Source organism: Ornithorhynchus anatinus, chromosome 20 (genome assembly GCF_004115215.2).
Source record: "Ornithorhynchus anatinus isolate Pmale09 chromosome 20, mOrnAna1.pri.v4, whole genome shotgun sequence".
Taxonomy (NCBI): domain Eukaryota; kingdom Metazoa; phylum Chordata; class Mammalia; order Monotremata; family Ornithorhynchidae; genus Ornithorhynchus; species Ornithorhynchus anatinus.
In genome coordinates, this window is record NC_041747.1 from 2632093 (window position 1) to 2646977 (window position 14885).

At 50.6% G+C, this 14885-nt stretch overlaps 1 protein-coding gene across 1 annotated transcript in view; it reads right to left on the bottom strand.

Annotated features, from left to right (window-relative positions):
* The window catches only part of FLT1 (fms related receptor tyrosine kinase 1), a 93056-nt gene that overhangs the window by 11521 nt on the left and 66650 nt on the right, over nt 1-14885 (bottom strand). Inside the window, exons 14-18 of the mRNA XM_007664112.2 lie at nt 14467-14613; nt 8335-8466; nt 4329-4435; nt 2679-2814; nt 787-891 (exon numbers count right to left, since the gene is read on the bottom strand). Coding sequence (XP_007662302.2) covers nt 787-891; nt 2679-2814; nt 4329-4435; nt 8335-8466; nt 14467-14613 — 627 coding nt within the window. The remainder of the gene's footprint in view (nt 1-786; nt 892-2678; nt 2815-4328; nt 4436-8334; nt 8467-14466; nt 14614-14885) is intronic.

Genomic DNA, 14885 nt, shown 5'->3' on the forward strand with positions numbered 1-14885 from the left:
AATCTGTCAGGAAACAGTGCCACCGCCCCCGGGTTTCCTCAAGCAAAAATAGCTCCCAACACCAGAAGAGAGCCGCATCCTCTGGCCGTTTCCAGAAAGGGGAAATTGCTGGAATTTGGAGTCTGCCAGTGGAAGTCACTGTTCGCAGCCCTGGCTAATTCACCTTTTCCCCAGGCCTCCCACAGCTCCACTCTGGAGTTCAGCCAAACCAGGACGGAATCAAGCACCCAGGGGATGCTCATAATAGTACAGTTAATATCATTACTAATAAGAAGAAGAATGACAATAATAATGGCACTTATTAAACTCTTAGTATGTGTTGGACTTGAGAATCAATTCAAGATGGTTGAGATACATCTACTGTCCCATTCGGCTCAAAGTCAAAGAGGAAAGGAGTACGGGAATCTGATCCCCATTTTAATTGAGGAAACTGAGGCTCGGAGTGGATAAGCTGCAGAGCTGGGACTAGAACCCAGGCTTCTGGGCTCCCAGACGTGCGTTTTGCATGGCTACTGATTTTCCTTTACCACAGTGAGGTGGGCTCGTCCCAGTGATCCCCCCTTCAGCCAGCCAAGATCCTCAAGAGCCCAGGACTGTAGCTGAGAGATCCCGGGTGCTCGGGCAGAAGCCCCCTTGCCGGGATTCTGCTGGTTGGGACCCCAGAGGCCGCATCCTTGTCCTCAGTGAGGTGAGCAGGGAAGGATGCTTTGAAACCACCATAAGCCTGCCTGGGCTCTTACCAGCTGGGGACCCCGCCCTCCACGAGAAGACACACGCAACATTTACCTTTCAGCATTTTCACGGCCACCGTCCTACACGTGGGAGACTTCTTGATGCCGAAGGCAGCTGCTTGGACCACCTTCCCGAACGCCCCTCGGCCCAGAGACTTGCCTGTGGTAAAGGAAATGGTGGTAAGTCTGAGAGCTGGTCCAGCGGGCCTACTTGAAATGTTTCAGGAGCGAAGGGGTCACTCCTGGGGTTCCCCATGGCCCAACTGCCTTCTGGATTCATTTACTGTCATTAGTGTAGCGTGAATTAAGCACCTGCCTATGTGCCTAACTCTGTGCTAAGCTCTGGGGAGGATACAGGCTAATCGGATCAGACGCAGTTTATTTTTAAAAAGATAAAAATAGGGGTTTTTTTTGATGCTGACTAATTGGCTGGAGGTGATTTGTAAAAATCGGCCACCGAGCCTCCGGCCAGCCCTGACTCAGCCAGAAAACCCCCTTCAGGCGTCTCCTCGAGGACGGCTGCCGCGTCTCCGAGTGAGCCCGTTCTCACGGTAGTCAGGGCGAAAGCCGGTTCTCAGAAGGAGGAATGTCTGTTTTCCAGGACTCTTTCCTGTCCGGCGGGAAAACCGGATCAGGGTCCCGCCAGTGGGCTCCCTGGGCCTTGGTCGGAGCAACACCCAGAAAGTCGCAGCAGCCTTTTCGGGCTTGCTCTCCCTTGTCTGTGTGGCTGGGCTATCTTGGAGACCTTATCCTTCCCCTGGTGATCCGGGGGCTGGGCCCCCTCCTGCCCCATATTCACATGGCAGCGTCACAGTAAGCTTTGTTTAAATAAAAGTTCTGCCCCTCTCAGATCCTTGCTTTCCTCAGTCTCCAGCTTTCTCCAAACGGCCTCGATCGAGCAATCCGTCGATGGTGCCGATCGAGTGCCTGCTCTCCGCTAGGCGCTGGGGTAGGTGGACGATTATCAGGTCAAACACCATCCCTATCCTAGCAGCATGGCAGAGTAGATAGAACACGGTCCTGGCAAGCCAGAAGGTCATGGGTTCTAAATTCAGCTCTGCCATTTGTCTGCTGTGTGACCTTTGGCAAGTCACTTAGCTTCTCTGTGCCTCAGTTACCTCATCTGTAAAATGCGGATTAATACTGCGAGCCCCTTGTGGGATAGGGACTGGGTTCAACCTGATTTGCTTGTATCCACCCCAACGCCTAGTACAGTGTCTGGCGAACAGAAAGAGCTTAACAAATACCACAGTTATCATTATTATTATTACTATTTGGCTCATATGATGGGGAGGGAAAGCAAGGACCGCACCCCATTTTACAGATGAGGAAATGGAGGCCCTGGGAGGTTTATGATTTGCCCAAGGTCAACCAGCAGGCAGGGCACAGCTGAGACTACATCCTGAGAGTCTTGATTCCCGGGCCCGTGCTTTTTTTCTTATGGTACCTGTTAAGCGCTATGTGCCAGGCACAGTATTAAGCACTGGGGAAGATTCAACCTAATCAGGTTGGACACAGTCCATGTCCCACTTGGGATTCACAGTATTAATCCACATTTTACAGATGAGGTAACTGAGGCACAGAGAAGCTAAGTGACTTGCCGAAGGTCCCACAGCAGATGAGTGGCGGAGTTGGGATTAGAACCCAGGTCCTTCTGACTCGCAGGCCCGTGATCTACCCACTAGACCACACTGCTTCAAACGCTGGGTCCCTTAAGAAGGTTGATACTGCAGAAAGATGAACGACGGAGACCAAGTCCTCTAGAGAGGAGCGACTCTCCTAGGGACCCAGGGGATTTGGTCCACGCTCTGGGCACTGTAGAGGTATGAACACGAATTGGACCACCCAACACCTCTTCCCCACCCACAGATGCACAATGTGCCCATCGTTACCCTCGGAAAGCTCCTCGCCCACCCTCTCCTGCTCCCCCGGCAGACCCGCCATTACCCAGCTTGAGTCTTTCTCGGGCAAACTCCCATTTGCTGGCGTCGTAAGGGAGCCTGTCACACTGCTCATCCAGGGGCAGTTCCTCTGGGTCCACGATGAGAGACAGGTAGTCTGTCTTCACTGCCACAGAACCCGGCTGGAAAACAGAGAATCGTTACCTTCTGGACTGGAAGCTCAGTGGGAAACGTGATTATGTCTGTCAACTCTGTTGACTTGTTCTCTCCCACATGCTCGGCAAACGGTAAGCCCTCGGTAAATACCACCGACCGATTACCCCTCTCCACACCGCTGCACACAGAACCGTGTCCCGCCATCCCGGGCTCTCCCGGACAACCAAAAACCAGGCCGTGTCTCCTGGTTGGAGCTGCCGGGGTAACGGCAATCTCGGTACAGGGGCAACGGTAATGGCGGGGTTGATTCTTCCGCCACCTACTGCGTGCTGATCCTCTGCTCAGCCCTGGGCTGAACAATGGGGCACTAAAGCCGCCCAGATCCGACACTCGTAAACCAGTGCCATCTTGCTCCCACTGCAGCAGTCGATCCATCCCCAAGGGGTCCCTGGTGCTGCCCTGTGGGCAGAGGCGTTGCTCCCAGTTCCGCCAACGATACCCCCGCTTGCATGCTTCCTCATGAATAATTACCGCTTGAACAACAAAGGGAAAAATGAAAGGTATTTGGACCGAGCCACTGCTAAAAATAACTTTCCCTACTAGATCCCGGCTCCGCCACTTGTCAGCTGTGTGACTGTGGGCCAGTCACTTCACTGTGCCTCAGTTCCCTCATCTGTCAAATGGGGATTAACTGTGAGCCTCACGTGGGACAAGCTGATTACCCGTATCTCCCTCAGCGCTTAGAACAGTGCTCTGCACATAGTAAGCGCTTAACAAATACCAACATTATTAGATGAATCCCAAAGAGAACAGGCAGAACAGACTGGAGCCCCTCGGCAAGGGAGAGGTGAGGTCCAACGGGCCCACAGAACCAACTTTTTTCAGCCTCAAGTTCCAGGGGGACCCATTGGCAGGGACAGGGCCGAGGGTGTCCGTGAGTCCTGATTTCCTAGGAATCACTATTAGGATTTCCTAGGAATCACTAGGATCACCCGAATCCATCTTGAGTGAGAAATGGACACCAGCTTGGGTTTTAATCTCACCTCTGCCTCTTGCCTGCTTTGTGACCTTGGACAAGTCACTTCTCTGTGCTTCAGTTTCTTCATCTGTAAAACGGAGATTCAATACCTGTTCTCTTTAGACGGGAGGCCCGTGCAGGATAGGGACCGTTCCCAACCTATTGTCTTACATCTATCCCAACATTTTGTTTTTTAATGGGATTTTCTAAGTACTTTACTATGTTCTGTATTTACTGCTGGGGCAGATGCAAGCTAATCAGGTTGGACACAGTTTGACACCCGGGACACTGAGCAAGGGACAGAGAGTTGCAGCAGGAGAGGTTTGCCAAGGATGAAATACGCACCTGAAGGCACGCGGCGTTCCTATCACAAATGGCCCCTTTCCAGAGGGCTAAGACCGGAGGGAAACAGAAAGTCTGCAGCGGGTGTGGAAGACGAAGAGGGTGTGAAGGAAGGGGCCAGGAAATCGGACCAGGAAGGGAGGAGTTCACCGTGGTTCCCACCCTGGGGGCCGCTCTCACCCGTTTCAGCTTGCGGATGAAAAGCGTTAACAGGAGCCAGAAGAGCGTGGCGGCCACACAGGTGCAGGTCAGCGTGATGAGCTCCAGGCGGGTTTTGTCCGGGGTCCCTATGGAAACAGGACGACCGATGCTTTTAGCTGGGAGAGCTCACCCGAGCCCCCGGCCCAGGGATCCAAGACCGGCTTGCGCCGGCCTCGCCACACCAGGTCCTCCAGGGGCCAACTTGCCCGCTCTGGGGAGCGTCCTGACTGGTGGGGGGGGGGGGGGGGGTCTCTTCCCCCATGACATCGCCACTAAAGTTGAAAAAAGCCCCCTACCAATGGTGGCAGAAGAGGAGCTTACAAACTGGGGAAACCGATGCGAAAACCAGGGAACGAATTCAAAACAGAAAAATTTAGAGTAGGAAAAAAAAACCCCACTAAAATGTTAAATCTGGAAAAAATGACATCTCCCCGATGGGTCTGAGAGGAAATTCTAAATAAAAATTTTGGGGGGGGGAATCACTTAAAAGTACTCCTTTGAGGCTCACAAAACCCTTCAAAGCTGCCGATTTAAAAACAAGCAGCAAACAACCCCCCATCAGCCAATAACCAGGAACCGACAACCCCTAACACTACTTTTTTGGGGTAGCCAAGGTGACCATCCCTCTTCCCCCTCTGTCCTGCTCTCCACTTCTCCTTACTTTGGGCTGGTCTCCTAAGCACACTGGGGGCCGGTGAATCTGGGGTGAAGGGAGCTGGATCCTGCCTCATTTCCTAGAGGACTTACACACATCAAGACCAAATAACCCATCCCCACGAGACGTGGAAGGAAGACCCCAAAATGCTGTAGAGACAGGAGAATGGGGGGTTTTTCTAAGAAGCAGCTGGTGACGGTGTTCGTTCAGCCCCTACAGGGTGTAAGGCACTGTGCTAAGCATTTGGGAAAGCGTAACAGAAGCATGAGCCACATTCCCTGCCCATAAAGAGCTTCCGGTCATCCCGGGACATGACCGTATTTTGCCCAAGGACCCAGGCAGACAGTTCTTCAGCCAGTCTGACCCCTATCCAGTCCCTCAGAGAGAAACAGGGGTAACCCTAGGCCGGGACTCTGGTCCTTGACTTGGAGAGCGTGTTTCAGGTAACGGATTGCCCCGCGTGTAATTCTAGCGACATCGGTAACATGCCGAGGAGACTTTAAGCTCCGTCATGTCATACTGTCACGTTGGAAACCCGGAGGACACGGCAGTGACTCTGCTTCCACGGTGCTCGGTGCTGTCGACTGCTGCTTAATCGCCGTTTTAATAATTCTTTTAAATTGCTTTCAGAGGCAAGGTAAGAGCGGAACGGGCATTAGTCTGCGTCATCTTCTGTAAGGGAATGACTATAAAGTAAGTTTCCTTCTAGCACGGGATTAAACGCATCCCACATCTTCACTGACATCAGATCACCATCCTCAACCCGGTAAAGGCTGTTTTCGTTTCTTAAGTCATTATTTTGACTACTTGGGTAGTGGTTTTTTTTTTTTTTATGTGACAGCTTTTCCCCCTGCCCCTGGCCCGAGCCCTCCATGGGTTCTTTCCAAACTAAACAAGCCCTGTGATTATTTAAAGAAGGCACTTTGATTCCCACTTTCAGACACAAAAATAACACATTGTTTTATCTGTAAGTATAAGAACTCGTTTTTCAAAGGAAATGAAAAGAGCAGACTGTTTCCTTCCTGACGAACCCTCAAACAGCTCTCCAGATCTGGGCGACAGAACAGCAGAGCCCACTGGCCCGGGCCCCTCCCGGCTCCGTTTCCCCGTTCTCCGGGACGGGATAGGCCCAAGGTGGCCCCCGCTGACCCTCAGAGAAAGTCTCACCTCCGAGGATGCAGGAAGGATCTACTGTTGGACTGGGAAAGCTGAACGTAAAGGAGAGGCCGACAACCCCGTTTTCATTATAATGATTAATCAGGAAAACTGTGGTATTTGTTAAGCGCTTACTATGTGCCTCGGCACTGTACTAACAGCTAAGGTAGATACAAATTAATCGGGTCAGACAGTCCGCCGTCCCACACTGTTTAGTGCTTAGAGCAGTGGTTAACACACAATAGGTGCTTAACAGATACCATAAAACACAGACACACGGAGGGAGAACAGGTATTAAATCCTCATTTTATAGAGAAGGGAACTGAGGCACGGAGAAGTTAAGAGACTTGCCAAAGATCACACAGCAGGCACGGGGCAGAGCCGTGGCTGGAATCCAGGTCCCCCGACTCCCAGGCCCGGGCCCTTTCCTCTAGATCCCACTGCTTCTCACGAGGACAATGGAAAGACCTTATTGATCCTGTTCTGGACAGACAACGGTCAGTCCATCGGCAGAATGGATGGAGCACCTGTAAAGCACTGGACTGAGCACTTTGGAGAGCAGAGATCAAGGGTTGAATCATTCAGTTGAAAGGTCCCAGCCTCCCTTACACAGCCAGTTTCAGAGCCCTAGTGCAATCAGCCCAGATCTCCTCGGGGAAGTCTTCCCCAGATTACTCTCCCCAGCTGCCCCTTCAGCACAGCTGAACCAACTAAGGTTCCACACACCCACCTGGGCCACTGTAGCACTTGCATAGTCTACTTTTTAAGCGCTTACTCATCTAAATATCCACTCCTCTCTCCGTAATAATTTTGACACTCACTAGCGCTATTTTTCTAAGGTATTTGTTAAGCACTCACTATGTGCCAGGCACTGTATTTAGCACTGGGGTAGAACAAGTTAATCAGATTGGACGCAGTCTACGTCCCACATCAATCAATCAATATTTATTGAGTGCTTACTACGTACAGAGGTGTGTACTAGGTGCTTGGGAGAGTACAGTACAATAGAGTTGGTAGACACAGTCCCTACCCTCAGTGAGCTGGGCTTACAGTCTAAATCCCCATTTTACAGGTGCGGTAACTGAGAAATGACTTCCCCAAGGTCACACAGCAGGGCCAGGATTAGAAACTAGGTCTTTCTGACTTCCAGGCCCGTGCTGTATCCACTAGGCAACACTGCTTCTCGTAGTACTGCTTGCTAATCCCTCGGTGACCTGATTATAGGAACAGATGCCATCCCTGTCCCACGTGGATCTCACAATTTATCTTATCCCCATTTAACAGATGAGGAGACTGAGGCTCAGGGAGGTAAATGAGGTGACTTCCCCCTGGTCTGGGAACTGGAACCTGGGTCTCCTGGCTAATCATGTCTAGGAGTTCTATTGCATTCTCCCGCGTGCTCCGGACAGTAATCGGCACACAGTAGGGGCTCAATAAATATGATTGACTGCCTGTCTTCAGAACAGCCTGGGTCTCCTCCATATTGTTGGGACCAGAGTAATTTGTATTTTTCAGCCTCTCCCCTTACAGAGGGACGTCCTTCTCCGGGGGTGGGAGGGGAGGGAGACAGTGCTGCAAATGGCCCATCTTTGCGGGCGTGAGGCTGATTCTTGAGGCTGCTGAGGTCCACTTCTGGTCGGACACTTCCTGGGGCCGCCTCCTCGCCCAGTGGCCTCTGTCCACCTCTGGGAACGTAAGCTACCCCATCGGACTGGAAACTCCCTGCAGGAAGGGGCCGTGTCTACTAACGCTATGGTGTTTGCCCAAGTGCTTAGTACACAGTTGGCATTCAATAAATACTATGGGTAGGTTGATTGAAAGATGTGTTCAGCCTGAGTTGCCTGTGCACCCCAGCGCTTAGCACAGTGCCTGGCATACAGTAAAAGCCGAACAAACTCATAATTATTATGTTTCGAAGACCCAGCTGTCCCCACTCACCCATTCTCTAGGGTGGCAGAGACTCCGGGGGCTGATACACCGCAAGCCTCACTTGCCGCCAGTTTTCCGGCCTTCCAGAAAGCGGGGCAGGGGCAGGGGTGAGGTCAGCTTGTGGTCCCGGCTTGGGGCAGGGAGTTGGGGGGAAAGGAGAAGAGCAGAGAAGAATGAAGGCGGGAGGCAGGGGCGAGGGAAAGGCAAGAAAACGGAGGCCCGGCCAGTCTTGGGGGGCTGAGTTACCTCGGACGGTGATGTAGGCAGAGCCCCCCGCGGATCCCCGGCGGTTGGTCGCCGTGCAACGGTACAGCCCTTCGTCCTCCTCTGTCACCCGGTCGATCAGCAGCGTGCCGCTTCCTGGCCCCAGGACGATGCCTGCATGGGAAAGACGGAGGGGATGACTGAGACACGAGTGGGACACGGCCCCTCCCCTCCCACCTCTACTCAGCCCAGGAAGTCTGGTCCCGGTGGTGGGGGGATCTGATCCTTGGCCCCGTCTAGCCGCTACCCAGCCCTGCCTGGTATCCAACCTCACCTGTGTCAGGGTAGTCAATCGGTCAATTAATGGCATTTATTTATTTTAGTGGTGTCTGTTGAGCGCTTACTCTGTGCCAGCACTGGGGTAGATACAAGATCATCGGGTTGGACACAGTCCCTATCCCTCATAGGGCTCACAGTTTTAATGCCCATTTTACATATGAGGTAACTAAGGCACAGAGAAATGAACTGACTTGTTCCAAGTCACCTAGCAGACAAGTGGCAGAGCTGGGATTAGAACCCAGGTCCTTCAGACTCCCAGGCCATTGCTGTTTCCACTAGGCATGCTGCTTCTCATCTGTGGATATATATCTATATATCAACATATATCCATGTATATATAGATATAACTATATATATATATAGACATAACTGGATCTATATATATGCATATGTGTGTATGTATATATATATATATATATATATATATGTCTGTAGCTTAAAGCTCACACTTTTTTTCTCACAGACGCTGAATTCTCTGAGGGCGTGAAAGACCGAGAAACTCTTTTGAGTATCCAGTAGCAAGAAGGGAGCCTGCTCTGAGCTAGACCTGGGATGGAAACGGTGAGGTACAGGGGAGGCGAAGGGAAGAAAGGAGGAAGGAGAAGGAAATCTGGCAAAGGTCTCAAGGGGAATGTGGCTGTTCTAATAATTAGCAATAATTATGGGTGTCTATTAAGTTCTTCCTAGGTGAGTGCTAGTTTACATTCAAGACGAGCAGATTGGACATAGTTCCTCTCACCCAGGTGGCTCACCAACTAGGAGGAAGCTTTTCCTAGGGGGAAAACTGACCTTCCCACTAGAAGCAGTGTGTCTCAGTGGAAAGAGTACGGGCTTGGGAATCAGAGGATGTGGGTTCTAATCCCCGCTCCACCACTTGTCTGCTGTGTAACCTTGGGTGAACCACTTACCTTCTCCATGCCTTAGTACCCTCATCTGTAAAAGGGGGATTAAGACTGAGCCCCAAGTGGGACAACCTGATTACCTTATATCTACCCCAGTGCTTAGAACAGTGCTTGGCACATAGTAAGTGCTTAACAAATACCATAATTATTATTATCATGTTCATTCTTTATATTCACCCCACCCTCAGCTCCACAGCACTTTGGTGCATAACCATAATTTGATTTTTACTACTCCTTATCTCCCTCTCTAGGCTGCAGGGAATGTGTGGGCAGGGAACATGTCTGCCAACTCTGTTGTATTGCACTCTTCCAAGCGCTTAGCACGGTGCTCTGCACACAGCAAGCACTCTATAAATACCATTAATTGGGTGATTCAAAGAGCAGCGGGCTGGGAGGCGGGAGACCTGGGTTCTAATTCTAGATTTGCCACTGTTCTGCTGTGGCACCTTGGGCTCAATAAATACCATCGTTTGATCCCGTCTCTACCAGAATCCCTCACACTCACGGACATCGGCGGGGGGGGGGGGGGGGGCCTTTGAGTCGGAGGTCGCCTGTACTTCTGCTCCTGTCACCACCTCCTTCACCACACACACACAAAACACACTGGGTCTCTTACCTTCCTCTGCTCCTCAGCCTCTCTTTGGTTCTCTCTGATTGGGCTCATTGTCTCCACCTCCACCCCCAGCCTTACCTCCTTCCCTTATCTCAGGTGGCATCCATTCCCTTTTCCTCCCTCGCTCCATTTTCCATTTCCACTCCAAACCTCGTCACTTCCCTTCCACCTCTTTTTTAATGATATTTAAATGCTATGTGCCAGGCACCAAACTAAGCATTGGGGTAGATACAAGTTAATCAGGTTGGGAACAGTCCCTGTCCCACATGGGGCTCACAGTCTTAATTCCCATTCTACAAATGAGTTCACTGAGGCACAGTGAAGTTGAGTGACTTGCCTGAGGTCACCGATGGCAGGCAAGTGGTGGAGCAGGGATTAGAACCCAGGTCCTCTGACTCCCAGGGCTGTGCTCTTTTCACTAGATCATGCTGCTTCTCTTGCCTAGCAGTAGTTACTAATATGTATTGAACATTCACTATGTACTGTATTGGTATAAAATGCTTGGAAAGTACAGAATAAAAAAGCACCATGTTCCCTTCCCATGAGGAACTTAGATCCCCTTTACAGTCCTCCCAGGAAACCCCAGCCAGGGCTTGACAGGGGTTGGAAATTCTGAAAAAAGAAACTCATTTTTATTTCACTGAGGAGCTTGGCACATAGTAAGTGCTTAACAAATACCATCATTATTAATAATGATGAATAGGGGTTGATTTGAATGGTGCCTTCTTGGCTGCAGCTGTTCCAAATCACTTCACTTCTCTGTGCCTCAGTTCCCTCATCTGGAAAATGGGGATGAAGACTGTGAGCCCCACGTGGGACACCTGATTCCCCTGTGTCTACCCCAGCGCTTAGAACAGTGCTCTGCACATAGTAAGCGCTTAACAAATACCAACCTCAGCCTAAGAGCTCATGTGTTTGCTCCCAACCTGTGTCCACTCTTCCATTCCCAGCAGTCCCCTGCTGAATCCTTGCATGTGCTCTTGCTTTTTCCCCCTCCACCCCCTGTCCACCTGCCTCCCGCTGTTAGCTCATTATCCCTTATAGGGTGGGGACCGTCGCTTCTCATTTCCATTGCCTGCTTTTCTTAAACGCTTAGTACAGTGTGTTGCACCCAGCTGGTGCTCGAACCCCACTGTTGCTGCTGATGACAAAGTTGGGTGGAGTAGATATAATCTCTCAAAAGGTCCGAGTGCCCCAAGAGACAATTGCTCTCCCCATCTTCAAAGTATTATTGAAGGCGCATCTCCTCCAAGAAGCCTTCCCCGATTAAGCCCTCCTTTCCTCTTCTCCCACTCCCTTCCGCGTCACCCTGACTTGCTCCCTTTATTCATCCCCCTTCACAGCCCCACAACACGAACGCATCTGTAATTTTATTTTATATTAATGTCTGTCTCCCCCTCTAGACTGCAAGCTAGTTGTGAGCAGCGAATGTGTCTGTTGTATTGCTATACTGCACTCTCCCAAGCGCTTGGTATAGAGTTTTATACACAGTGAGTGCTCAATAAATACAATTGACTGACTGACCTTTTCTGGCTGGGGTTAGTGAGGACCCAGCTATTTCTGGAGCGGCCAATAAGGTCACTTGATGCTCTAGGGTCCCAGGTGTGAGGTGGGTTTGCCCTGCACAACCCTGCCGGTTCCTGGCCGGGGCCACAACGCAGGGCACCTACTTAGCCCTATTTAACTGCTAAAAAAGGGATGAATACATTCCTTCTTCTTGGTAGGACATTTTTGTCTACTTAACCCTACGTAACTGCTAAAAAAAAAAAAGTGATGACTACATTCCTTCTTCTTGATCGGACATTTTTGTCTCAAGAGAGATGATTTCCGCCTCAAGAGACCATCTGCTTCCCCCTCCATGTCTCCGACCTCCACCTTTCTGCCTGTCAGTGGGCAACTGAGCAGTCTGGGCTTGGCAACAATCCTAATAATGGTATCTATTAAGTGATTACCATGTGTAGAGCCCTGTACTAAGCACCAGGAAAGAATACACAGGTGGGAACTAGTGCTTTCTACAGTGCTCTGCATGAAGTGCTCAATAAATACAATTGAGTCAATGAATGAACTAGTAAAAAGAGCATGGGTTTGGGAGTCAGAGGACCTGGGTTTTAATTCCTGCTCTGCCGCTAATCTGCTGTGTGACCTAGGGCAAATTATTTCACTTCTCCCTGCTTTACTTCTCTCATCTGTAAAATGGGAATTAATTCCTCCTCCCTCTGACTTAGATGGAGATTCCCTATGTGGGACAGGAACTGTGTCCAACCTGATTATCTTGTAACTACCCCGAGGCTTAGAACAATGCTTGATGCCCAGGAAGTGCTTAACAAATACCATAAAACCAAAAATAGACATGGTCTCTGCCCCTCTGAGGGCATTTGAGCCCGGCTTCTTGGCAGAATCAGGAAGGGGCTAGCATCATGCCACACCACAGCCCTCCCCCTCTTCTGAAACCCCACCTCCTCCAGGCGGCCTTCCCCGATTCATTTTTCTTCTCCCCCTGGGTCACCTCCTCTCTAATATCAACTCAGCACTTTTGTTCTCACAACTCCCTGTTGCCCTGTTTTGTACACCATGACCTAGTGGAAAGAGCACGGACCTGGATTCTAACTTCTGCTTTAATACTTGCCTGCTGCATAATCTCAGGAAAGTCACTCAACTTCTCTGTGCCTCAGTTTCCTCACCTGTCAAATGGGGATGAAATGCCCGGTCTCCCTCCCACTTACATTCAGGCCGGTGCGGGACAGGGATTGTGTCACACCTGATGATCTTGTATCCATTACAGAACTTGGCACAGAGAAAGCACTTCACAAATGCCACAGTTATTTTTAATATCTTTATTATTACTGGAGCACTTGTTCCCCCTATTTGCAGATGATTGTAGTGTCTGCCTCTCTCTCTCGAACATAAGCCCCATGTGGGCAGGGATCATGCCTTCTCTTATTGCACTCTCCTAGGTGCTCAGTATGGTGCTCTGCACTCAGTAGATACCACCGACTGATCGATCAATTGATCAGATCTAGAGAATCTCTCTAGTTGGAATGACATCGGTCTAGAGAGAAACCTGCAGCTAGGCGCTTGACCCTTTTTTAAAACGATGGTACTGTGTGCTTTGCACAAAGCAAGCACTCAATAAATGTGACTGAATAAAGTCCTTACTATATGTCAGGCACTGAATTGAGCCCTGGAGTAGATACACACATCAATCACTGGTATTTGAGCGCTTACTATGTGCAGATCACTGAACTAAGCACTTGGGAGAGTACAACAGAGTTGGCAGACATGTTCCTTGCCCACAACGAGCTTGCAGTCCAGAGGGTGAGGCAGGCATTAATATAACTAATTTATAATATATAATTTAAAGATATGTACAAAGTGCTGTGGGGTGGAGGGTGGGGTGAATATCAAATGCCCAAAGGTCACAGATCCAACAAATAGGGGAAAGGGAGCTGGGGAAAAGAGGGCTTAACTGGGAAAGATCTCTTGGAGATGTGACCTTAATAATAAGGCCGGGAGGGGGTGGTCTGGTGTATATGGATGGGGAGGGAGTTCCAGCTTAGGGGGAGGACATGGGAAAGGGGTCAGCAGTGAAATAGACAACATCGGGGCACAGTGAGTAAGCTGCTGCTAAATAATAATAATAATGTTGGTATTTGTTAAGCGCTTACTATGTGCAGAGAACTGTTCTAAGCACTGGGGTAGATACAGGGTAATCAGGCTGTCCCACCTGAGGATCACAGTCTTAATCCCCATTTTTACAGACGAGGTAACTGAGGCACAGAGAAGTTAAGTGACTTGCCCACGGTCACACAGCTGACAAGTGGCACAGCCGGGATTCAAACCCATGACCTCTGACTCCCAAACCCGTGCTCTTTCCACTGAGCCACGCTGCTTCTCTAAAGGTGTGGAGTGTAGGGCCTGGGCTGAGGTAGATCAGTGAGGTGAGGTTGGATGGGGTAAGCTGACGGAGTGCTTTGAAGCCACCGGTAGGAAGTTTCTATTCGATTCCGTTTCCGTTCTGTTTGCGGATGGCCGCCACCGGAGGTTCCTGAGGAGCGGGGAGAGGTACGGCTCACAGTCTTAATCCCCATTTTACAGATGAGGTCACTGAGGCCCAGAAGAGTCAAGTGACTTGCCCAAGGCCACAGAGCCGACAAGAGGCGGCACTGGGATTAGAACCCAGGTCCCGACTCTCAGGCCCATGGTCTTTCCACTAGGCCACACTGCTTCTCTTGATCCCCAGACCATCTCAGGTAAGATAAGCGTACACCAGAAGGACCGAAGGAGTAGGGAGGAACGAGCGAGGGAGGAGTGTCTTCTTACCTGGCTCCAGCTGGATCTCGTGGTTGTCTTTAAACCAGGTTATTTGGGGCTCAGGGACCCCCCCGGCCCGGCAGTCTAAACTGGTGGAGTTGTTGATGGTCACGATCTGATCCACAAGGTCCCTCAGGAGGAATGGCGCTTCGAGCTCTAGCGGAGAGCGAGAAAGAGAGACAGCAGGAGAGAGACAGACAGGGAAAGGACATTTCCGTTAGCCATCGGTCGTATGCCTCTGGAATCCTCCCGCTTTCACAGTCACCATGTTGAGTAGGTTACATAATCACCGAGCACAGTTTGAGAACACGCCACTCCACTCTCGCTCCCATTCCCTGGCACCCTTTGATTTCCTTTCCTGACACCAAGAAAGTGACGGGCGTCGGTTGGAGCTGGTGGCAGTGAAGGGGCCGTCCCCGTCAGAGGCG